The 27,425-nt window shown below is 38.4% G+C and overlaps 1 protein-coding gene across 6 annotated transcripts in view; it reads right to left on the reverse strand.

Moving 5' to 3' along the window:
- Nucleotides 1-27,425, reverse strand: part of DENND1A (DENN domain containing 1A) — a 191,089-nt gene that overhangs the window by 99,535 nt on the left and 64,129 nt on the right. For all 6 annotated transcript variants that reach the window (XM_084298882.1, XM_084298879.1, XM_084298881.1 and 3 more), the window contains exons 6-9: nucleotides 15,571-15,640; nucleotides 14,958-15,038; nucleotides 12,773-12,826; nucleotides 5,988-6,098 (exon numbers count right to left, since the gene is read on the reverse strand). In XM_084298882.1, the coding sequence (XP_084155008.1) occupies nucleotides 5,988-6,098; nucleotides 12,773-12,826; nucleotides 14,958-15,038; nucleotides 15,571-15,640 (316 nt within the window). The remainder of the gene's footprint in view (nucleotides 1-5,987; nucleotides 6,099-12,772; nucleotides 12,827-14,957; nucleotides 15,039-15,570; nucleotides 15,641-27,425) is intronic.

The following is a 27,425-nucleotide window of genomic DNA, read 5'->3' on the forward strand; positions in this document are numbered from 1 at the left end:
AATGCTTCATATTACTGTGGCTAAAATACACAATTTCTCTGCCTGATGATGTTTTTGAGTTCTAATTATCTGTATTACCTATTCACTGATAACCTAGATTGTAAAAGATTTTTACGATTTGATGCAAGGATTTCTTTTGCAAAGGTCTTATTTTTTCTTTCCTAATAGACTTTGTTTATGCATTCACTAGTTCTAGTCTTCTTTGTGACAGGTTCCCATTTTTTTCAGAGAAACATAGCTCCAAGAATTGTAGCTTCTTCAAGGGAGAATGCTATCACACCCAACTTTCAAACCCAAACAGAAATTTCTAAAATTACGCCTTACTCTTATGATGTATATCTTTTCTTGTGTTTCTTTTTCCAGAAACTATTTTGATCTTCCTTTCTTCAGACTTCTGTACTTGCATGTTGGTGTGGAGTAATGATGCCTCTCTACATAGAAAGCTGCTCACTTGCTGTATGTCTGTCTCACTTACCAGGACTGCAAACAAAATCTGCATGCATTCCTGGTTTCTGTCTTGTCTGTTATGTCCATTTCTTGGCCTACAGCCTCTACTAAACTGAACTACAGATAATTCTGACAATCATTTTCTTGAATTAGTGACATTCATCTGCACAAATTCATCTGTATTGAGATAAATAAGTGGGTACTTAAGCATTGCTACAATTTTGTTAAACTCTCAAAAGCTACTGATGAAATCTGGAGGCACAGTCTTGTCTGACACTTTTAATGTCCTTTAGATTTTCCTTTTTGTTTCCCTTGAAAGCACTTTTAGTTCCAGTGGAACTATTCGTAACTACGATATTGGCCATTAATTTCTATGCATCTTCAAGCATTAAGCAATCTGAAATAATATACTCTGTTCAATTCTTTGAAAGTCAATGAAAAAAGCATCCCACTACTCCCATTTGACTGAAATATTCTCAAATGAACCTCAGATTAACAGCACCATTTATAATGTCATTCATATTAAAACTACATAATCATTTGTTGAGTCCTTTATTACTCTCTCCTCATGTTTGGTATTGAGCAGCTTCACCAAGGTGTCATCTAATGATATTACAGAAATCTGTTAATTCCCTGTTAATTTATTCTGTTAATTATCAAATGGATAATTCAAATAATAAAAGCATTCTTCACTACCTTCAAAAGGGCCTGAAAATGATTTGTTTCCAACTTTCTAAATAGCTTTCCAATGTCAAATCTTAACTGCAGCAGTAATTTCTTCACCTAACAATACGCTTTCTTGTGCAGTTTCAAACACTGGAAGCTACACAGCCACTCCTTTCCTCAGCACTGATTGAATTAACAGTATCGTAAGCATCCCAGCACTGACAATGTGCTTCCATGAGTAAGAAAATGCAAGAATTGGTATTAGGTTTGAACCAAAGTCCTAAGGCAAAAATACCTTCAGAAGTAGACAGGGTCTAGCAAGTACTTGAAGATCTGAACAAGTACCAGTTCAGTCCTTCTTCTTCATTAGCAGGTGAACATTAGCTTATGGTTCATATGGGATGTAAATATCAGTATATTAGAGTAATTCAAGCATGGTTTAGAAATCACAAAATCTTGAATTTATTCTATATTTATGCTAAAGATTTATTATCTCTATCCCATTATGGTTCAACTAATCCTTATATTATTCCTACCAGAGAATATGCTCCCTTCTCACAGATTAGATGAAAGGTATAGCCTAGTTCCAAAATGTGCAGAAGAAAAAGGCTTACTTTCCCAATGTAGTTTTTCTCTATATTCTTAAGTCCTATATGCTTTCAGCTTCCCTTCTCCAAATCAAAAAGATGTCTGAAAAAAAACCCACCCAAACCTCCTTAAAAAATTAAATCTTACTTAAGAATTGCTTCTATAGGATCAAATGGGTTATTTCCTGGGATTGTTATATAATACAGTTCCTGCTGCAGAGAACCGCACTCAGTAATCCAAAGAGGCCCCTTCCAAACTCCCTTCCATTGGTTTTAAAACTCAGCAAGAAAGGATTAAACAGATATAATGCTCACCACTACAGACATCTGAGCAGAACCTGTCACTTATTTTTGAGATGTACTCCCACCTTGCTATCTGGCATGAATTCAAGTAGCATACTACCATGGGTAAGCACCACTACTGTCCTTCAACTCTGCCAAGATAAGGGCTCATAAAAAAAAGAAATAGCATATTTGCTCAAGACCTCACCTGATTAGTGATTGCCATATAGAAAACAAGCACTTAATAATAAGGCAGCCTGAGAAATGCCCAACTGTCAGAACTGTAGGAATCCAGCATTTTGAAATAAGATCAGTTCCACTACCTCAGCTTCCTGCAGCTGTTGCTAGAGAATGCAAAAGAGAGCTATTTAAGAAAGACACTGAGTTACTGATTCACTTTTTGCAGTTTTACCTCGAATACTTCAAAAGCCTCATTTGACCAAATTAATCAATGGGGTTTTGTCACACACAGAAAAGTTATAAACCATTTTCCAGCGTATTCTACTTTGTACTTACGCACAGACACTGCACAGTGTTACAGATGCAGTACGTGGCTGCAGATGTGCCATATATACTGGAAAACAAAATACCACCTTCCAGGCATGTGTAAGATCATTATGCATTAAGCTGGGCTAAAAACACAGCAAAAAGCTGAAGACTGAGTTGCACAAGAATTAAACAGTGAAAGCAGAGCTGTTGTAAAAACTGTGTATGAAGGTGAAAACCTATGCTGGCAGCAGGTTGTAGGGCCAGCAACAGAGCTCTTGGGAAGGAAGAATTGCTCTAGAACAGCAGTTGTAAGCCTGCTGCAGAACAAGAACAGTGCAAGCTTTTAGCTAGATTGCATCACAAGGATGTTTAGTCAATGTTATTGATCCTATGTTGTATTTTCCTAAGAACCACAATTTCCTTTCCTCCGAGCCCTCAGACATGTCAGAAACCAATCAGGAAAGAAGAGGTTGTGTATTAGTACATTCTGTGACACAGAAGAAGTGAAATAGCAACCTCTCAACGCCCAAGTACAAAAGACCATTCATGACAGAATGGCATTTTTTGCTTTGTACCAGTACTTACAAAATATAAAAATTATGCAAAGAAATTCACCTCAGTAAGATGCAGCCTAACAAAAACATGATATCACTTCAAAATTTAAGGTTTTTAAGTCATCAGGCTGCATGTACATCACCTTTCTCTGATGAGAAGCAACCTGGTGCTGCCCTTATCACACGCAGTCAGCATTCCTTCCTGAGACGGGGCTGCAAGGGCAAGTTACGATGGGAGAGAGAATACTGGAGGAAAGGAAAGCTCTTCTGTCTCATTTCTGCAACTGCACGGTCCCACCTGCAGGTGGTCTTTTGCCAAGCAGTTGTTTTATGTATTCTGATTCACATTTGGCTTTTCATGAGTAGTTAGATCACAGAGTACTTTATGTGTGTGTGTATTTAAAGTAATTGCTTTAACATTTTGAGAAATGAATTGAGTTTCCTTTTGTAGAAAAAAAAAATCCAAGAAAACAGCAAGAAATCTTCCATGGGCTCAGTACATATGGTTTATAAAGTAGCTAATAAATACAGACTCATTTACCTCTAAATCATATTTAAATAGCCATATTAAGGACACTTCAAATCAAAATTTGAATTTCATATGCTTTAGGATACCACAGAATGCAGTCTACCATAAAAGACTTGTCTACTCAAGACTGCTTAATTTTCCCTCTTTTACTTAATATTACATTATAGCCTTAGGTATGAAGTGTGCTATGTCTCTCAAAATGAAACTAACTGCATATAGGTCCCTTCCACTTTTTTGTTAACGTCCCCCCCCAAAAAAAACAAACAAACAAAAAAAAACCCAAACACAAACCTAACCAAACCAAAACCACAAAGAAACCACCCCCTCTCACCACCACCCCAGCCTCCCTCCACTCTGAGAATTCTCAGTTTGGTACGTTTCCAGTTACAAGGTCTTGGCTTCCGCTGAGCACAGTTTGAAATAAAATAATGCAGCTTGTTCCTACTGCTGGAACATGCAGAGCAGAGTGTGCAGGCAAGGAATCGCTGGCTCTGGCCCAACACTTCAAACCTGTCTTACACTGTCACTCCAATCTTGGAGCAGTTTATATATAAAGTTGTAAGATAAGAACACACAGTATGAATACCCCTCCCTACCAAAGAACGAGACATGCTTTTATCTTGGACAGAGGCAAAAGGAAGAGGAAAAGCAGAAAGATAGGAAAGAAAACACAACCCTACTTGTGAAATGGCTCATTAAGAAAGGCAAAGTGACAGGTAAGTAATTCTTCTTCCCAGGCTCTGTCACAAAGAGAGAGATTAAACCAACCAACCACACATTTCGAAATACTTTGGATAACCATTCTCTTTCCTCTTCTCTGATAAGTTACTATTCTTTCCACTTTTTTACTTTTCTGAAATAAACACTTCTTTACATCTTATTTGTTTTAGTTCACTAGGGAGGACCTAGAACACATTTACATGTGGGATTAATTGTAAACAATTAAAAAATTATTAGTAGGCCCCAGGGATTACTTTAACTGGCACAGTTTTACCAACCTTTCAAAATTATGTTGTAATACTTATATCTAGTATGAAGTCTTACTCTCTTTCCTTTTTCCACCCTGTATCAACAGATCCTTCTTACACCTTTTAATTTTTGCCATCCATAGTACTTACAATTCCATGAAGCAGCTTCAAATCTCAAATACAAAGTAGGTCATGGTCAAACAGTAAGAGGCTAGGTAATACCACACAAAATGGACATGGAAGCTTGTATTTTAGAAAGGACCATTCAAGTACTTAGTCCATAACACTAGAAAGCAACATTTATTAAACTATCTTATGCTTATCATTTATAAAGGAAAGCAATCAATACCCATTAACAGAGCAAACAGAATGAAAACTTAACATTTTCTTTTATAAAGAAAATCACAATATTATTGACTGATAAACCTTCAAATGCATAACACAAAACTTTGAACTAAATCAAGCTTGTGCTTGGTTTTGATGTGCAGTCATTTTTAGAAGAGAGCACTCTAGAGTGTTCAGTACCTTTTATCTCTGAGATACTTGATGGAGTCTAAACAGCATTAAGACAACTTTATCAAACAAAACTACAGCAAAAATCATGGATTGTCAATGTATTTTAGCCCACTCCTTGGCTCCATCCACAGAAGGTCACTAGAACATCCATCTGACAGTATCATTTATCCTTTTTTTTTTCTTTCTTTTCTGTCAAGTAAATTACAAAAAGGGACTTTTATGCTATGGCATAAATATTAGTACATGTATGCACCAACACCCCCCCAGGGAATACTGGATCAAAAAAACCTTTCTCATTTTAATGTTAGAAGCCAACAGAAGTTCACTAAAGTCATCACCTAGAACCACAGAACTGAGCTGAGGTCACATAGCTGAGGTTGGAAGGGGCCCTGGAGATCATCAAATCTGACCCCAACTGCCCTGCTCAAAGCATCGTCAACTGGAGCTGTTTGCTGAGGGCATTGCTCAGTCAGGTTTTAAATATCTCCAAGGACAGAGACTCTGCAGCACCTCTGGACTCTTTTCACAGGCCAAGTACATTCATGCATTTATTGCTTTTATATATTAAAAATATTTTTTTCTTAAACAAATAAATTCTAGTATTCTGAATGGCTAGAGGCACATCAGTATACGCTTATATATCTTCTTCTAGAATTTTAGACCACCCCATGGCAGTAAGTTTAATTATATAGATACTAATGATTATGGTTATATGTAAATGTAAAAGCAGAGCTCCATCTCTGCTACCAAGTCCTTCACCAAGCAGAGGATTTCTCACACATTTCTCTGTGTTCATTTGTATAGGAAGACCAACTTCAATTCTCTATTTTAGTGGGAAGTTATATCCATTGTTCTTCACATTCTAGATATTTCAAGTTATTGCCTATGTATGACTGTCATTCTTAAAAAAATACTTTGCATAGAAGAAATTATTCTGCAGTTTACTTACAGTGCTGAGCTTACTACAACAAATGAGGATGCGGCGTTCATACAGCATACTGGCGTAGAGATGCAGCATGTTGTTGACATCAACTGCTACAAAATACTCTGTCAGGTTTCTCTAGGAAGAGAGAGAAAATAATTCTTGATTCATGGTATTACAAAAACAAGTGTCTTTAAAACAAACAAACAAAGGCAGATTTCCTCTTGTTATGCTACACCTATTAAGTGGCTATGCACACAGTAGGTCGTCTTGTGCCAGAGCAGTTTTTAACTGCGTTTTTTTCCCCCTAACTTTTGGGGAGCTGGGTCTTGGATTAATAAAACTGATGATGTTTCATACACAGCTTCTAAAATGCAAGATATTTCTCAGAGAAAAAATAGGTTTTGTCACTTCTACAGAAACCTCAAAGCCACCTGACGACGTACAAAACTCATGTTCTAGTATGAGACTTCTAATATGGCAAATTCAAGTTCATTAAGGAAAACAATCTAAGCCCAGTCTACGCCAGAACAATTCTGATCACAGGAAATACACACCAGCATCTAACACAAGCTAAGCACAGTTACACAGGTCATCTGCTCTCCTCATTTTGTACACTCAACATTCAAACATCCAATTTTACCTGCGACCAATATGCTTATGTAGTCTAAAAAATAATCACAGCATGAGAATATTGTAAACAAAGTTCGCATGCAAACTGCCTCTAAAGCACAGACAGAAAGACCAGGACACAAGCAACAAAGGCTAGTAAAAATTTACATGCACACTTCCTGAGCAGCGCAGGGTTCTTCCACCATGTTTTTGCTGCTCAGAAACAGTAAAAAAGTACCTATGTAAAAATTACTGCAAGTGACTGTAATTCAAAAATAAAAAACAAACAAACAAAAAAGACAACACAAAAGGAGGAAAGGAAACTACACAAGAAACTATGGCCACTTCATCCCACGCACCTTCCCATCAGCCAGCAGTGCTACCCGTGCATCATTCTCAACGTAATGATGCTGTGCACATACTGCAGTGGCACGACTCAGTATTATTTGCTAAAGTATTATGATGTTTTCTAAGAACTAGCAGAATAAATACTTCCTAAAATCTTCACCAACAAGACTAGGAAGCTACAAGGTAGATAACCTGACCAAAACGTAACACGTTCTCCTAAAATAAAGGGGCTTTTCTGCCTCACAGTGCAAGACAAACAAAGAAGGTCTTTTGTTTACAGAGGGTATTTTCACTTCTTAAACCGCTGAAATTAAAGAGAGCAGTGGTGCTGGGAATGTTAACACATCCCCAAAATGCTGAATTAGGGAATTTGTTTCCAAGTAGCTTATGGGTACGAAAGGGTTGCTATATGATAAAGACAGCCTTATACAAAAAGCACATGTGAGAGGAAAACTGGATTAGTCATGAATTCAAGCGCAATCTTAATCATCGTTAAATAAAAAAGCGCAGAAAAGCAAAAAGCAAATATGATTTAGAAACTTAAAGAAGCTCAACAAAGCCCATTAGCACTTTTGACAGATCCAAAGATAACTCTAAAACCACCAATACTTGGCCTGAGAAGTCTGCCAAGATGCTTCATACTGTGCAGAAATATGTTCCACAGCTTGCCATCCAAACACAAAGAGCTAAAGAAAAATTAAGCATTGTATTTGGAAGACTTTTGTACCAGCATCTAGATGGGTAAAAAATAAACTCATTACAGCTAGCTTCAAACATTAATATAAAAACAATCATTCAGGTTTGTTACAGAAGACCAACAGCGTCAGACAGGTATATTCAAAACGAAAAAAAAAAAGAAAAAAAAAAACACAACAGCCAACACATTTTGCCAAAAACCTATTAAACTATCATGTACTTTTTCTGTATTTCTCATCCCATCTGTGCTGATTAGCATGATATTTTTGTCTAAACATAAGCTGTCTTCTCTACGTTTCTTCTTCCCCCTCTCACCCATCTTTCCACGACGCCAAAACACAGTGCATGACGACACAATTACTGCAAATAGTGTGAATTAAAAGAATTTTCAAGTAGCACTGAACTCCCTCTGATGCCACCCAAATTAAGGGCATGACAAAAGGAGCACTTTATCTCTACATTCTGCCCAAAGAAGTAGACATGCATGTGTGTGTACGTGTTTATAAGGCAAAAGTATCGACTAGCGAGAGGGAAAACAGACACAGGGAATGGATTTGCAATTATTCTTTCAAGTTTACTGAAAGTGGCTTTGACAGAGAAACGTACTTTCAGATGGAAAGATTTATAAGGTTTTAGTCTTCTCTGCTCTCAGAAATTTGCCAACAACACCTGCGAAGCATGTGGGCTGCATGGGAATATATTGATACTAAGGAAATTCACGTGTTAGCTCTAAGTTTTATTTATAAGAAAGCTGTCATCTTTGAAGATGAAATTGGGACTTACACATGTATTTTGAAAGACATGTCTCGTAAGTGACAAAACCATGAATGAGTTAAATAAATACAAATGAAAGTGTTCCAATTTGCAGTATAATTGTTGTGTATTTTGTGTCTAGGATTTAAACCTTTCTTGAGAGAGTAAAGAGTGGGATTTTCATAATAAAATATGGGAACTGGTAATCCCCACTCCTCTCAAAATTCAGAAGGAATGGCTACAAAATTTCCTTCTGTTCCTTTGCAAGTTAATTTCTAGATCAATCGCCTATTTGATCATTTGCTATTTAATACCAGTAAATGCACATGCACATTGACTTCTGAGATCAAAAATATTCTTCTCTTCTCTGTTATCTAACGAAGAACTTTTCACTGAAGGAACAAAAGAATGAGCTCGCTCCTCTGGAAAAATAAGAGGGAAGTAATAAGAACGTGTATTACACTACACACATTTTAGGCTGCTGTTGAAAGGCACTTACATGACTTCAGTATATTTCTTATTAGGACAAGTCATCAGAAGGAGACAGGTTTCCTTCTTCATCCTCCCACTGGAAATCCCTGATCTTATTTAGAAATTTATTTACTTTGAAATATTACACTTGCAAAATCTAACATGGATTAGGTCATTTGTTATGCAGTTAACATACTTCTATAGTGCCATGCAGCTGTTCCAGAGACCAAAATAATGAAGACAATACACTTTAGAAAATGGTGTAAACAGAGAAATTAAAAATTTAAAGGACAAAATAAGGAAAACTGGCATCAAAAGATATAAATCATAACAAGTGAAAAAATAGGCAGCGTGAAATAAGAGCTGGAATGAAAAGAATATAAACCATAAGATCACCACCAAGAGTGTTTCATCATCCCCGGAAGTGTTCAAGGCCAGGTTGGATGGGGCTTTGAGCAACCTGCTCTAGTGGAAGGTGTCCCTGCCCACAGCAGAGGGCTGGAATTAGATGATCTTTAAGGTCCCTTCCAACCCAAACCATTCTATGATTCTATGGTCATCTCTGACTGCTAATGTACCCGTTAACTCTGAAATAAAACACACACTACTGGGAAATTTACACACTTGCACTGTATTTCCTGAACTGAACCCAGTATCTTTCTGAAGTCACAATGCATGTACAAATATATTTACAAATATTTTAAATGTTTTGAAAAAGTGAATGCTTAGCTGTTACATCAAAGTGTCTATGCTAAATATTTTGTGGCTCATGAAACACATTGGTCTGACACAAAGTCAGATAACTGCAACAAGCACGTTAATATCCCAAACAGAGCTCTCTGCAGGTCCCCATTCATCATTACATACAACTTCAGTGTGTACACTGAAACTTGCTAATATAGGTTTTAAAATGTAATTACTGATATGTAGAATTTTGAATAAAGCAGGCCAATTGATTAAAATCTATGGAGATTTATGCTCATTTAATATCCTTGAACTATTACATCATATGCTGCAATTCTACATGAAAGTTACATTAATGGACAGATAAAATTCTCATAATGAATTATGTGGTATTTAAATACATAAAATATACCTGAGCAATAGAAGATGATGAACTGCAACAAGAGTTAGAACAATGGATTTGATTTTTAATATTTTTCTTTCTTATAAGCCCTGTCTTTTAAAACTAGGGTGTGCAGATATGGGTACAGATACGTGTTATCTGAATGAAATGTTCTTCCAGTTCTATTCCCAGAGGTGCCCTGGTTCACCCCAGACGCTGCTGAGAGTCCATCCTTCACAGTGACATCAGGGCAAGGGATACCTACAGTGAAACAGTCACGTTCTCTCTGAGGCACATCAGCACCACTCAATGATTCAAAGAGGACGCTTTTTAGCATCACATGGCACTCCTTCCCATGAAAGCTGAACATTCAGCTTTCAAAGGGTTTCCAACTCCTTCTGGCCCAAGGCCTCTGCTTTTATAACAGCCTTTGATTCATGAGCATTCATCACGTCTCCTGCTCAAATGTTTTGGGAAGCTGACTCATACCTTTGAATATAGAGCGAACATCACGAGCAGACATAACCAACAGAGCATAAATACAGCTATACTTTGTGAAGCCTTCACTGTGTAGTGTGTATGTTATTAAGCTGCTCTGTATCAGTTAAAGAAGGCACAAGCCAGAAGACCTACTTTTAAACCCTGTCACTGGTTACTTACCATTACTAGCTCATTTCTCTCTGCCCTCTAATTTACCAGCCTGTAAACTGGAAATTAACTTCATTCCTTATTCTCCAGGTGATTTGAGACTTAGCAAACAAAAACTGTTAAAGTTTGAGATGAGTAGTATAAAAGAGATTAACATAAAATATTCCCCCTATAAACAAGTAACCATGTCTGGATTAGAACAGAGAATACACTAGATTGATAGCTGGTTTAGATTTAAGAACTGACTCTGAAACTACCTCTAATGTATCGTATTTCTAGAAAAATAAAGTGCCTTAGAGCAAAACCTACATCTATTGAGTTTACTGAGAGGATACATGTCAGCACGAAAAGTCTACAACACAGAAAAGCTAGCAACAACATTTTTAAACAAAAATAAAAAGCCCCAAGTATAATCTGTTATACAAACCATCCACGAATGAGAAATAATGTCTTGATGATTCCCTTTTCTTTCTTTCATGCCATAAACTGAGGTTTATGGTGCTAAGACAGACCTCAAAATACTCAGGGAAGAAAACTGAGATGTCAGACATAGAAAATTGGCTAAGAGACATGGCAGGAGCATATTAAAGAATATCTAAGAGAAGCAAATGCCAGCACTGTCTTCCCACAGGCCTATCATCTGGTTAGAAATCTGAGGCATGCTGAAAAGCATACAAGACAATTTTGTGATGCTTAAAATGTCTCAGAAAAAGTGGCCCTAAATAAACAGGTACGTTTAACATTTTCAGAAAACTACCTAACAAACAAACTATATTTGCTGGTCTCCTATGTCATTGTTTCAGAAAGGTCTCACTGAATGACTATTAGATCTGTTTTTGTTTTTGTTTCGTCCATATCAATTTATAAATTAGTACTTTGTCCTTAATAAGTTTCAACTTAAAATCACAAATACAAACTTCTGAATGCTGATGTATAAATATGATACAGAAGGAAGATGTTAATACAAAGAAAGAATGACAGCCTGAGCAGTTCCAGCTAATAACATAGCTTTGAAGCAGCAGAAGAGCCTATAAACCTACATGTTCCTCTGAATCAATACAAAATGGTTTAAGTAAGGATATATGATATCTGAATTCTGACAGCATCTTGAAGAACAAGCCAAGTTAATACCAAACTTGTATTTGATACTCCATAATTATTATATGTTTGAAACATTGAATTTTTTCACTGAAGATACCGAGTATCTAGATTATATCCTTGATTGATTTTAATAAGACCACTTTAATAAATAAAAAATAAAAAAGCAATAAAATATTGTTCTGAAACATTTTTTTTTTAAATAAAAACTATTTCAAACCAGTATGTTCTAATAGGTCAAAATAATTGCTTTCCAGATTTAGTTTTTAATTTCAGCTTCTAACATATCAAGAAAACCAATGAGACTATGGAAACAGCATGAGGTCAAAAAGTAGAGAACAAAACTTGAGTCTGGATGCAGAAGATAAAAATTATAAATGTGAAATCATTCAGCTTATTCTGGTCATCTTGATAAAGGGATTAAATTCCTTTCTATCCAAATTCTACATTTTTATATAAAGGAGGACTCATGTAGTACTCACATAAATGGTAACCAAAACTGTCTTGGGATTATTTTCAAGAATATTTCATAGACTTATTGTAAAGAGCTATCTGCCATGCAAATTAACACCATCATTTTTCTCTCATTTTTTTTTGAAACACCACAATGCCTTCACATACAGACAGTTACCAAATCCATGTTCTTTGCAAATTTTGAGCAGGCTAAAACTACAGATGTATAATTTAAATTTTCTCATTTATTACGACCAAGAAATTATGGAGGCAGTAATAATAGTGATAGTAATAAATGGCTTCATGTTTTTTGTATAACTACCTTGACTTACAGCTTAAGATAATTATTCTGTCAATTTCCCAGTCATGGGTCAAATTTGGTCATTTGATATCTTTGCTTAATTTGAATGGCAAATATTAAAAACTCTCCTCTGTTACAATGTACTTCAAGAGGCCTTTTACTTATGTACTTCTGCAGTTGGAAACACAATTCTCCCCAAGACACACTACTTAGTATAAATTAGCCACTTAAAATCTACTTCAACAACTAGCAATATTTTACAGAATACAATGTATTACCAAGCCAAACAGAGGTAAGGCTAGTCATTTATTTTACTGCTGATATTAAAAAGAAATGGCAAAGTGCCTGGTCCTCTGCAGTACTCACATTTTCTGGTATACTAGGAAGCTCTCTGATGTCAGGCACAGTAAAGTAGGAGTGCTATAAAAGAAGAGCAGAGAGTGATTATTTTCATACTGTCAAAAGCAATCTGAATTTATTGCTTCATATTAGTAAGAGCAGTAATAGTAGTTGCTCAGCTAAGTAAAATTGATAGAACATTTGTTACCAACTACCAATATGACCTGTTTGTCCTGGATTTCAAAAGCTGGAATCTCAGATCACAAATGCAATACAAAATAGAATCAGATAGGATGTACCAAATGCTCCTGAAAAGACGGATTCCATTGTTTTGTTCTGTAGAGACACTGCCACAGACTTGCACAATGTATGATATATGCCAAGAAAATTCTAAGGTAGTCCATAACTCAGACCAACTTCCCTCAGACCACTGCAAGTTGCATGATGATCTACAGGAAACAACGGCAAGCAGGTCCTTTTCTGACGAACAGCATTAGTAGGTTTGATTAAAGACAATAGTGATGTTATGGAAATTTACTGAGAAATACTTCTTAAGTTTTAGCCTATCTGAAACATATTAGTGAAGTAATACATTCCTTAAAGAATTTGAAAGACTACCAGTTTCTCAGTTTTACAGCCGATTATATTGCTACTTGTTTTAAGTGTCTGCATTCCAAGAAACCAGTTTTACTCTAGTTCCCATTCTGGTAACACACAACTTGCATGATTCTTGGTTATGGCACTGGGAAAGGAAAAGAAAGCATATAACTAAGGTGTTTCTGTAAACTGATGTTTATGCAACTCACAGTATGTTCAACATTTTCACAATTTGTCTTAGGACTATTTATTAATTACTTGCTGAAACTTTAAAGACTGTTACAGTCCTGGCACAGTTCCAGAGTTGGCACAATTTTCTTTTATATACATTTCATACATTTCAGAGCTTCGTGAACAGTCTATAACCTGCAACAGACACTAGATGTATAAACACAAACTTTTGCTTTTTGATATTTTATTGTTTTACTTTGGCTGGGAAGATGCAATGAAAGGACACAGCAAGAGAATACACAACAACATCACAAACAGTGGCCTCACCACAATTGCAAACAGGCTTGCAAACAGCCAAAATAAAACGCGTTAAGGTATCGCAGCACACAGTCCCTCGGCTGCTTCTCCATATCCTTTCTTGCTTCATTGCCCACGAAATGTCTGGGGGCAAGGGGAGACCAGCAGCATTCCTTGAAACCACTGGTATGAAAGAACTGAAATATCCCAAATGATCCTCGGCTTTCAAGACAGCTCTTCCCCTTGGTCAAACAGAAACACTGTTCATAAAACAACCAGCCTCCAAAGGGCTGGGACATTTCTACTGCCAGCTGGTGACCTAGCAAGGCCAAACAACTGTTACCTGTCAACTGACATTACAGGGCGAAGTGATGAGAGTAAGCTGCTCGTTGCCAAAAAATACTTTAGAAGAAGGAGTAAAGGAAATGAGAGAGGGAGAAGAGAACTGCAGCTACACACACCGCTAGTTTCACGCGAACTCTAAATACTAATTGGCAACTGCAGCAATGTGCATCTTTAGTGTTTTCCCACAACAACCTGGAACATCAGGTTATTGTGCAAAATTTAATCTGAATAAAAACAAAAACAAAACAAACAACAGACTAACTGCAAAACACAATCCCATCTATAAAATCCCACCTCTATTCTTTCAGTGTTCTTAAAAGATACAAAAATGAAATAAAACCTTATTTGGGTGAGTCTTTTTCCTAGAGGAAAGAGGAGTAAAAGGAAAATTTGATAAAGTTAATACTCAAAATGCTGCTATGGCAGGTACGTGACTGCTCTCCAGTCTTGTCCCCCTTGCACACTCGCAGGGTCTGAGTTCTGCAGAAGTGTGGACAATAAATGTCATGCTGCTGCTCTGTGACCTCTAGCAGGTCGCAAATGATCTGGTGAGACATTTCCATGGGGAATACACACACTCTTCCTCCAGTCAAAGAACAGCATTTCAAAGACATTTCAGGTTAAGGAAAGGGAAACAGAGGGCCCCAAATGTGAAAAGGGGAATTTCACAGCTCTGAGTCCTCACAGGAAAACAACATCTGTATACCAAGTTCCAAAAAGGAAAATTGCTTTTGACATTCCTCTATTATGATATGCAAAGAAAATTACACACCTTACTTCACGTCCCTCTCACTTCACTTACCACTCCAAGATGAACAGAGGTTCCCGGCTCAGGGATGGTGAGCTTATGTAGTGTCTCAAGGAGCTCGCTCCTTTGATTATCCTGAAAAAAGAAGAAAGCAAAGCAAAGCAAAACAAAACAAAAACAAAGGAACACTAAGTAGGAATTGCTACAAGCTAAACCCCAAGATGGAAGGACAGTGTTTGTGATTTGGGGGGCTAGAGAATTTTGAGGTATTGGAATGGTCTGACACATCTGACTACAAACAGAAATAAATGGAGTTTCCTCTGATGGCTGGTTTTATAACACAATTCATTTATTTTTTTTAGATTTGTGAACGCAGTTCAGGTAATCAAAGGTGTGTGAAGTATGGACGGCTGCAGGAAGACCATGTGTTGGATCCATAGTTATATTCTCGGATGTTATAATCTAAAAGCATATTTGTTTTTCATAGGCATTTGTGAAACTTGCAGCCTAGCTGAATATGGACTTCCATGTTATTGTACAGCAGAGATTCCTAATTCACTCAGCCATCTCTGATCTGAGCACTTCTTAAAACAGCTTGTTTGTTATCCTCTCTCCCTCATTTGATATTGGGGCAGGGAAGAGAAGGGTTAGTACTTTAGAATAATACCTGTCCTTTTGCTGAATAATCTGCCAAGACATTGAGCAGCTTATAAAAGACTTCAAACCATGGGAGGTAACTAAAACAAAAAACAAACAAAAAACAGGAAGAAAAGGTATACATTCAACTTGTTGTATTTCAATTAATAAATCCAAGATTGCTAGCTTATATATATATATATTTATATATATATACACACATATATATACATCCTCAACAACAGCATCTACTGGACATGACACTATAAATATCTGTTAGGAAAGCCACACTGGACCTTTTGTCTGAAGGAGAAGACAGCCAGAAGGCTGAAGCATCCCTTTATTTTGGGAACTGAGCATCAGCAATTACTCTTTCCCCGAGTTTCCTGCCACTTATGGCCACTAGGCTTAAAATAAAGCACTGGCTGTAAATAAACTTTGGTGTCAGGCAGGTCAATGCTGGAAGTCCACAGGAATTTCTTCTCACCCTATTTCCAACAAACACACAGTCCAATGGAAGTTTTTAAACCTATAAGATTTAAGTAGACAAATTTATCTGTGTTATGTATGGTGGAACAATTTTTTTTTTTATTTCCCAAAATATATGATTAATAACCAGTATTCAGTACAGTTCCTGAGGATCTAGCAAACTGAATATAAGCAGTTGTTTTGGTTTTGAATCCTGATATTACCAGATTTTCTTTTATATATAATTATTTTTTTACATTGCATAACCAATACTTTGACTTTTTAAAAATAAAATGCTGTAACTACAGCTGTCAGATCTTATTCCACATCACATATCACCGTATTTACCCCAGTTACCTTAGTTAGGTAGAACAGAAACTAAGAAAATTTGCACGCAACTTATAAAAGTAATAGAGAAACAAAATTTAAAGACACAAAAATGCAGAAAATCCTATCCTTTCCATTTACTTTACTTTCCCATTCTATACAATAAGACAGCTAAGAGGTTACTTTTCATGACAGTATGCTCGGTATGACTTTGTACCATTTCTTCATGGCACAGTTCTTTATCTCCATTCCTTTCTAAACCCAGCAAGGAATTTCCCCTCAGCTGTAGCGAATAGGAAGAAGTTTGCATGACGCACAAACTGCCTCTTCTTTTAATCACAGATGCTTTCTGAAGCAAATGGATTCTATTTTGATATAGTTAGACAGGATTTAAAGTTTGTATAAAATATGACTACATCCTGACATCTCTGAAGAACCGAGTGCCCCATGGTTCCCGACTGTACAGCTTGGGGTGATAAATGAGGTGAGAAGCTATATACGAGACAGATAAAGTGAACGGCACTCCATCACGAACAGTTGTTTGAAGCCTGAAAATGCTACTGTAAAATGTAAGTAGCTTATCGAAATATGCTGATAAGGAACTTAACTTTTCATGTTATATGACAGTATTATCATTTAAATTAATATGCTCTAAGCATCTTTACAAACTGTGTATTAGAATAGAGCAGAAAGACAGACAATTACCACTTTAAACAGCATTTAAGCTTGGCATGTATCGTAAACATTCAAGAAGGATTAGTCAGAAGATAAGTTTCTTTCTTTCTGTTTAGTTAAATAAACTTTAGCTGAGTTAAAAGCTATTACCAGAGTAACAAGAAATCCTTTCGAAACATATCTGCTAAGTAGAGATTAAGAACTTGGTAAACAAAGCCTTGCAACTATCTAACAGAAGACAGTCTAAAGATGAAAAAACAGAAAGCCAAGATGACAGAAAGCTCCCTAACGGTACGTAAACCTAACCTTATTTCAGGAAGGCATATTTAAAGTTCTGCTTAATTGCTCAGGAAATCAGTTGATATTTGAAGCAGACTTCAGCACAACCCAATGCACAGGGGGATTTACGCAGCTTTTGCTTGAGAGGTGCACGACAGCACCAGCAGCAGCAACAGAAGAAACACCCCAAAAAGCCACAAAAGCTGCTGTTTCAAGTAGAAAGTTTATGAACAAATGAACTACAGCCAATACTAAGTAGTTTTGCCAAATAAATGTATTTATAAAAGATCTAAATATTTAGTATGGGTTCATACAAAGCATAGGGTAAAAGAAGCAAAAAAAAAAAAAAAAAAAAAAAAGCATTTATGAATTTCTGCAAAGCTGCCATAAACCGACTTTAACCACGTGACATAGCCAACATTTCACATCATGAACTGCTATCAGTTTAAGCTCTAACACCTTGCCCTACTGTAATATCCACATACTTATCATGCCTATTACAAATGACTTGCATAGAAATGTATTAGTACTGCAAGAAGTCACACTCCTAGAATCAGTGGGGGGGGGGGGGGGGTTCATTCTGCTTTTAAACAACCAAAGGGATGTATAAGAAACCTTAGAAATAAATTAAATAGATTTAAAATGTTAAAGGCCTAGAGTCCTTAGGGCGTTTAGGCAACTCAGTATCCTTTACAGAATTTGGTGGAAATCTGAGCAAAGTATCTTGGTGGACTGCACTATAAAGAATGTAGACGAGATTATTTTCCTTAGTTACTATACAGGTTATATGTGTACAAATATATATACAGCATAAATATATATATATATATCTGACGTATTTCCTTATTACTCCTGAATTGTGACTTCAGTTTTCAGTTCTTTTTTAACCTTCTGGAAGGAACAATAACATGAAACTCAAAACATACCAGTACAGTGGTCTCATTTTAATGACCATTGGTATTTGGAGATCCACACACATTGAAAACTTGGTTCAATAGGGCTGTAAACCAGGCACCTTAAACAACTGAACAAAACCTTCCAGCCCTGAAGGGTTCCAGCACGATTTTCACATGAAAGGGAATCCTTAGGAATCCCATCTTACTTCTAGATTTCTTCAAACGCGATGTTGTTACGCTTCTACATACATACTTATTTTCAGAATATATTTATTAAAAACCACAGAAGACTACAGTCCTCAAGATGTCACAAAGTTATCTGGCAGTTCCAGTAAAAGAAGTTCTGCTCCGAGAGCCAAGGAAGTCCTCTGCAACCCCCGTGAGACCTCCCGGTTTCACATCCCTCCTTGTCATGGCAGGATTCAAGACACCTCTCATCCTGAAGGCTTTGGGTTTCTTAGGAAACTAACTTCTGCTTCTACACTAACTTCGGAAGTCACTGCATTTCAGTAACCGATTCCATCACTTACTAATTTACCACTCCGGAGTGGAACAGTTCTGCTTCTTTTAGAGCCCACTGTGATCAGCTAACCTTGCAAAGGACCAAGAAATAGTTATCTGGAATTCCTTCCAGATATTTGCCGAGAGGAAAAAAGGTGTGGATTTTCTCTTACAAAAAGCAACTCCACGAGGCAGCCTTAAAACACCCATCCTGCAGGAGCGGGAGAACCGAACTCGTTCTGCACGGCGGCAGCGAAGGAGCACAACTGGTAGCAGTGCTGCAGATTTATGGCTTATGACTTGCTCATATTTAATTTGTAACCAAACACTTCCCCTTCCTCTTAGCGACCTTAGAAGTTTTGATTAACTCTTGTTTTCACAGGTCAGAGGTTAAACAAAGGAAGGGAAGCACTCTGGAGTGAAATTGCCCAGAGCACCGCAGCGTGGGAGCGCGCCCCAATGCACCCACGTGCACGCGCACCCCGTGCCTCGCGCCGCCCCGGAGAGGCGTCAGGCTGGAGGCTCTCCGGGGAGCCGGAGTTCAGAGCCCCCAGTAAGCGTGAATCAGAGCACGGCTGAAGAGCAAACAAAAATAAGCGGGCAATAAAATTTATTTCAGTTTTACAATTTCCTCACCAAGACACGTGAGGTGGGCGGGTGTATATCCCTATCTGTAGAGCAGTGCATTCGCCACAAATCACAAAAATGAAATCAAAGCCTGAGCAACGTGGGCTTTAGCTGCGGGACCGTTCAGCCCTCGGCCTTCCTCTCTGCAGATCCTTCAGCGAGCAGCACGGCCCCGGCGCTGGAGCCTGGCCAGGCTGACGGGAAGCAAACCTGGGCACAGGAAAGCTGCTTATTGTGCTACATAAGGTCTGCACAACCTCCCCTGCACCAGTTGCACAGTACCTTATTCAGTAACTCATATGTCATCACCTTTTTAGTGCGCTCCTTGAAAGTACAAAACATCATTAGTTACATGTGTCATAGCAATTAGGGTCAGTCAAACTCTTAAGACAACAGAGCTGCGCTGCAGCTTGTAAATACAAACGTTTCCAAAGCGCAGTGCTCACAGAGCGCCGGTGCAAAACCAACAACTGACAGGCGAGGAGGCTGAGACAACAGGAAGGATCTTTATTTCCAAGATGTACAAAGAAGCGAACGAGCATGGTGCCGCAGCGGGGCTGGATGGTTGCCCTACGAGAGGTCCATGTCCACCAGGGCTGCAAGGAGCAGCAGGGCCATGGGTGCCCAGCCACGAGCTGGGGCACTGGGGCAGGGGGACACTGGGGGGCTGCAACCCCACGCCCCACGGCTGCAGGAGCAAGGCGCAGTGCCCAACGCTGCTCTCCGCACCCAGCCCATACTTCAAAGGGGACATGGACCAGAAAATGTCATCACCCAATACGAGCTGCTGCACAGATGAAAATGCTGCGCTGCAGCCAACTTAGCTTTGAATTTCTCAACATATTAATCTGCTCAGGTGTTTTAACATCTGAAAGGAAAAAACTACAACAGCAGCACATGGGAGGTCATGTTCCCTGACCCCCCGAAAGGGCGGCAGCCGGAGTTGGGGAACATCAAACTGACCTTCCTGCCACAAAGGGACTGTGCTGAGCTGTGCACACACACACACACACACACACAAACCGTGTGTAGGCAGCAGATGTGCACGCACACTCATGCCACAGCAAGGCTGTGGCTAGGATGTCTGAAGAGAACTTCCTCCAGTGACGATAAGTTTCATGATTGCCAATGAAATTAGGTGGAAAACTGCATTTCCAGGATCTTCCTACTCTCAATGGCTTAAAAGCCAACAAACCAAAAGGTAACAGCACTGCTTGTAACCACTTTTTTCTTTTTTTTTTTTTAACTAAAAAGAAAGCCCACCTCCACGTGGCTCACGCTCCAGAAGGCAGGGACACTTTCCACTAGACCAGGTTGCATTTTTGCATTATTCCCAGATTTGTTTTAAACCTCCCTTTGATTAATACCCACAGGTGATCTTTTCATGATCCCATGAGGCAGTTTTACAGTTCTGTAGGTTAAGCACGGGATTCACGTGCATTCTTTAGAAGTATTTAACCCCAATTTTAAAAAACTCGGCTCACACAGAAGTTACAGACCTTATGTAGCGTCTTCAGCCTTCACACTTGTCATTACCAAGAGCTTACTTTGGTGACATGCCACTGTGTATTAGTAATAGAAGTCAATCAGAACTCCCCCTTTCCTGTTTTCCTACCCAGTGTGACCCCATCTAAGCAGCAGTGGTAACTCTCCCTCACACACAGACCCCAAGCTCACCAAACACCGACCCCTCACGAACCCAAACGTTCCCCAGATGGCTGCAGTGGCTCTTGCAGCAGAGTGGCAGTGACTCTTTGGAGTCTGGGGACGGGTTGCTGCTTTGGTTTTGTTCATTGTTTTTTGTGTTGTAGAAAAGTTACAGATGCTAGTGGCAGTAAGTTTCCTGGACAGAACAAAATAGTTATGAAATGGAGCAGTTTGGCACATGGGGCTTGATTTCAAAAAGGCAGGATGCATCGGACAGTGTGGGAGCCCAGCGATCACCACTGAAGCTACAAGAGGAAGGATTCCAAAGTCTGAGCCTGTCAAGGAACCTCTCTTCTTAAACCATGCTGAAACCTATAAAGAAAGTGCTGGAAGAGAGTTCTAGATGTGGCAGACAATTGGAGTTCCCACTAGGTTTGAGACATCTGGCATCAGTTGAAATCCATCACATTTCATTTGGGGATCAAAGACTAGTGTTAAGTCTATCCCAAGTTGAAACAGCAGATCCTGAACACCCTTTTCATCCCGACACAAATTAATCCTTTTTCCTTGAGCAGAAAAACAGCTCCTTTTCATTAAAGCCCAATCGTCTATGCTTACTGACCTATGTACTCTACTACTACGTTTGAGTGGAAATTTCAGGACAATTATGAACTTTGTATTATAAATCAGAAGTGCTCCCTATGAGCAAAATAGGAGCCTGCTCACAATCATTTCATTCTCCGAACACTGAAGCTGCTGAACCAACATAAACTAATTCTAAAGCACACTGAGGTAAATAATACTTGGATTGCGTAGATGTGGAGGAAGCTACACTATCCTTGTCCCTTATCAAGAACACTGATAAACAGCTGGGGTTATAAATTTAGGATTTTATCTCAGATCCATACACAATCCAGACAGCACTACCTCTATAACACCATATGAAGTCTTTCCTCCTATTATTTCAGTGTGGCTGAATTATGTTTCCTATTGAAACAACATGCAGAAGTCAACTCATACAACTTCTCATCACTCTTACCTCTAAAACAGTCCCTGCTCCTCCAAGTACTGCTGCATAACCTGAGGGTCCCTGCCAGGTCTTGACTTTCGGAGGAAGCTGCCATGCAATCTTATTTGGGGAAATTTGTATTCATCTGCCAGCCAGTACTGGATGCCCTCATTCCTGACACGCGTTCCGTGAGCCATCCCAGAGCACCCCAGAAGCGATCCACTTGCGGAAGAGAAGGCGCATCCAGCCGGTGCTTCAGCCACCTCCTCCCCACCTTTCTGATGCCAGGGACCTGGGCTTTCCCCAAGGTGATGCACCAACTCGTTTTGTGTAAGCGCTACAAGGGAAGCTTCCGAGCCAGTCAGCCAGGGCCAAAGGTAATAAAAAGTGACATGATTTAATTACTTCTGTTACAGTTGTTCAGCAACTAAAGAAGGTGTGACATGAAGCACTAATTAATTAAGTAAAATTGCTTTCTGGTCAGTAGGCAAGACCAGTGAACTAGCTGGGCTAGCATGCAGTATTCTTAGCTTTATCTAATTCCACTGGTTGCAATACATTGTATTATTAACACTTGACATTTTTTGTTGTGATCCTTCTCACTGAGATTTTACAAAAGTGTTTTGACTTGCAATCATGGTTAAAACTTTGGTAAAATCCTCAAAAAACTTTCTTTGACGTGCCTTCGTTATTCTTTAAATTCACTAAAAAACAGTTAAATTAGCATTGCCCTGCTTGCATTTTGGACTCCACAGGCAAGACCAACTAATAACACCTTTAACTTTGAATGATCGCCTAGATCCAAAGTAGGTCTCATTACAACCAACGAGGTGAAACACGCACCTTCAGAGGATTCACCTGGCCTCTCAGGTTTGTAGCATGAGTGTGAATCATATTCTGGAGCCTTGTCCTAGTTTAACTCATTTCTAGTTTTCCTGTAAAGACTATGACCAACAGGGTTCACAACTTCCTGCCCCCTCCGGTGAGCCTGAATCCCTCCCACCCCACGCAGGCCTAGGTGAAGGCGCTGAGCTCTGCACACCACCAAGCTCACAGTGCCAGGACTGCTCTAACTTCTGGAGCTGTACAAACAAGTTCACAAATTTTCTTACAGGATACAAACTTCAAAAACACAGAGGACTACATGCATTTAATTTAACTGCAATCTCAGCAAGACTTCTGCTTTGACCAGAGCTGGAAAACCTGACAAATAGCATGGACGTGGAAGCAGCTCATTGTGGAGAGCATTAATCCACTCCTGTAGATTTGGGAGCTTGGGACACATCACCTCTGTATTATCAGTGTTAGAATGGGAGTTCCCCAAACCTGTTGCTGTTGCTGCCTGCCTAAAGCATTTCCATACTCAGGTTCCTTTCCCTGTTCTCCCTACCCCTCACTCCCACGCGGCTCCTGGCAGCACAGCTCCGGGCAGCGCCTGCGGGACAGGAGCGCAGGGGGGGCCTTCACTGAGAGCACTCCGCTTCCCACCCGGGATCATCAGAAAGGCAGAAGTAGGAAGCAGTGAAACATGTCACGAGTTCAACTGAGATGCATGTTTCAGTATTGCAGAACTTTGAACTTCAGAACTACGATGCTTTTTTCTAAAGAGCTTTGTTGCAATAGCGCTGCAGAACAAGCTTCCTTTGGCACCCTCCCAGCAGCGACCCGTCGGTGCAGGTTCTAGAGTGAGATTTGGAAGCATTTTACTATTACGCTCCTCATAATTCAAACTCTGTTTTGTGTCTGCTTTTATAGGTCATTGTTGGCCAGATGGAAAATATTAAGGAAAAAGGATTGCAACTAAATCATTCGGCTGTAGTCTGCTGCCAAAAGGCCCCAGGCTAACTACAAGCAGATTTGCAAGCAGGCTCTGCTCCGTTACAATCTGAGATCTGGCACATCCTTTGCCCTGACTAACAGCAGGAGGGCACAGGGCCAGCTGAGAGCAGCTACTGTGCCAAACAGACTGTGCAGGTCTTGCTGCTTGAATGCTTCCACAGAAAAGGAGAATCGATGGGACTCTTTTGTAAACAACTCCCTGTACTTTCTGGCTGCTACCAACTTCAGAAGTGGTATGATTTTATCCCTCTACAAAATTAATGTGAACGCACAGCTTAGACACGTTACCAAAATCAACACGTAGAAAAATAAGCACCAGTGTTAAAGGATAACATCTAAACTTTCAACTAAGAATAGTGATGTATATATACACACATACAAGGAAAAACTACATCGAAACATTTTTTCTCCAACACATCGGACAATAAGAACAGTAACTAATGGCTAAACACTAGCCGAATAAAGTATTCTTAGTATATTCTTTGCAACCTCTCTTTTACAAGAAGGGACTGCAGAGCTGATGACTGGAAAACTTAATTTTAATGCTTATTTCTAAGATATGTATTTCCCAGGAGACACCTCATCTGCCACGCAGCTCGTGTATTCGATTATCAGTCAGCAGGTCCAGTTTGTGCAGGTAGCTCAGTGAAGAAGGATAAAAAAAAAGGAGGGGGGGGCATTTTCCTAATACTAAACTTAGGCCTTATGCTTTCAACATTTTTCCCCAGATGCTCATTCTGTCAGTATCTGCCCCAACTGGACCAGATCGGGTATGGCTTTTCACAAGGGACAGGTTGGGGGTGGGGGTGGCAGGCAGGCAGGTTGGCATTAACATTTAATACTATTTTATAGCAATTTTTTCTTGCAATAAAAGTCAAACCTCAAACCTGATAGATGGGTATAAGTCATAGCTGTTTCCAGTGGAAGGTAACTGAAAAACTGATAGAAACAGGGGAAACTTCCATTTCAAACAGCAGCTGATCACATGCATTAAGCATCTATAGCAAAGACTCCGCATGTCCCGTTCAACCACAAGGCACGAGAAACAGGAACAAAGGTGTGCATGACAAGGCAGAAGACAGCCAGTCATTTCATTCTTGGCTTCTCTCAATTCATTGAAAAGTCATATAACCAGTGTCCTTCCTCTACCTATAAAGACCCTGAGCTCTTTCAGATTATTTGTTATTACAGAAAAATCTGGAGTTCAACACTTGTAGCGTTTTCTGTCTTCTTTAATCTTTTTCTTCTTGCCATTAGTATCACACACGGCGGCATCACATCATTTGCAACCACAATTTGCAACCAGTGCAAATCAATAACATTTTTGAAATGTACATAAAAATAAAACAAAAAGGCTCAAAAAGCCTGGGAAAAGAAAGTACGTTATTTCTGATAGATTTATTTTGCTGCTATGAAGAATTACATAAATAGAATTTAATGTAGTAAGCCTACTATAGTATATTTAAGCCTAATGATGCCTACTAATACGAAACTTGTCCATTTCTGTTAAGACATACTTGGAGCTTGCCATTTTTGTGTCTATGATGATGAGGTAGGTAGATAAGCAAGGTTCAACCATATTTAAGTTTCAAAAAATTATTTAAACCAAATTGATAATGCTTTAAAGTTTCAGGCTCAGCTAGCAAAGCTTTTAATCGATCTACTGACACCATAATCAAAACTCCAAAGCTTTTCACTCAGTATCATGTCATAAGTTCTCTATTGGCTTGTTATTTATTACTAAATCTAGTTGAAAATAAAAATTTAGGAATGCAGTGAAATCAACTCCTTTCGATGTTGGTCTTAAAACTCAAAACATCAAAATGCATTTCTATAGCTACTACTAGGATGTTGCATACAATTTCAAATAAAAGATACAATGAAGGTGAAATATTGCACACACTTCACATGTATTAATAAAAAAGAAAATACAATCCACATGTAGAATCAACAGGATTCTCTAAGACTTCTCTTGGTTTGTGACACTCCTCTTTAGAGAGATGCTTACAGACAAAATATTTATATACAGCTTGCATATATTGTGCCCATATACATAGATGATTGCACATTCTTATAAAATACATATACCATATTAATTTTGAATGAGCATTAATAATGACATCTATAAGAGGACCATGAAAAACAAGGAATAAACTTCCATTGAAGTTTTTTAATGACAGTTTTTTTTGGAAGAGAAAAAAATGCATTATCAAATGCTCTTCTCTGTTTAATACTGTTTTAGTACGTGTAGTTTATTCATATTGCAGATAATATCATTTGAGAAAGCTAATACAACTCTAGAGACTTCAAAACTTAAAGACACTAGAACAAAAAGAGACATTAAAGCAGCCTTACAGGCTCTCTCACAGACTCTAAAAAAGAGAGTCTGGAAAAGGTTTAATGAGAGAAATGAAAATGAAAGGCAGCAAATGAGCAGATAATAAAATTTTATTCCTCTTGAAACTTTACTTTAAAATAGCTCATCTCTATCTTGTAAAACTTGTTAGGACAATAAGGAAAAAACTACAGGAAGTTTAGAAAAACTATACTGGAAATAGTATCAGAACAGAAACACAAAGCAGATAGCTAAATTTAATTGATGTCAAGCTCTCTTTTTACTAGGTTCATCACTTTTCCATACAGATTCTGACAAGTAACTGAAAATAAAAGCCAGTGTCTGCTTAAGCAAATCAGTGGGAGTAGAAACCCTGAACTTTTAAGATGTAAACTGTTTTATAAATACGTCAAGTTAAAGTAAAATGCCTGCAACAACTGGAAACCCCTTCCACCCCTACACACTATATTCATGGAGTTCTCTCATTTTCTAAGCCACTTTAGATCAATTTCCTCTCAAAAACAGAAGAGGAAGTCTAACTGTTTTGCTATAGCTATAGCTTGCAATTTCCATGAAAGCAGCTCAGACTTTAGCTCCAAGTCATGCTCTCCTCTTTTCTCTATGAGGAATGTGAAAAGGAACTGACAAATGTCTGCATCTTCAGCTCTTACATTGAAGGTACGTGTTGAACCCACCGCTAAAAGAAAATGTATAAAAAAAAAATCCATGAAGAAGGCAGACAGAGGCTCAATATCAACATTTTTATTAGGTACAATTTTGTTGTACTGTTGAATCAGAGGGATCCAATTTCTCATGATTTATACATGTACTTTTTGTGGCCTTTGCCAACGTGTAATAGAATCAGTTTGCTATTTTCTTTCATCTCTGAAGCGTTTTAAGAAGTACAGGGATTCCAGGGTCGATACAGCACAAAGACCAAACAGACTGTCCAAAAAGTGTTTCGTATCATTTGCAGCCATTATCAAACATCTTTTTGGAAGGCTTAAAAGTATCATACAGATACATATGGAAGCAAAACATTGATTTTTCCTTATTATCATTTCATTCAACATACAACTACAGTAAATCCTTACAAAATAAAGACTGGACTTTCTTTCTAATTTAATTAGACAGTGATATTTTTCTGTGTCTATCCAGAAACCTAACAGCAAAAAGGCAAAGGAAAAGAATCAGGCTAAAGATTTATTTATACATACACGCACACACATATATATAAATAAAATAAAGTAAGTCAAAAAATAAAAAAATAAAGCCAAAGGATC

Source organism: Netta rufina (genome assembly GCF_964035555.1).
Source record: "Netta rufina genome assembly, chromosome: 20".
NCBI lineage: Eukaryota > Metazoa > Chordata > Aves > Anseriformes > Anatidae > Netta > Netta rufina.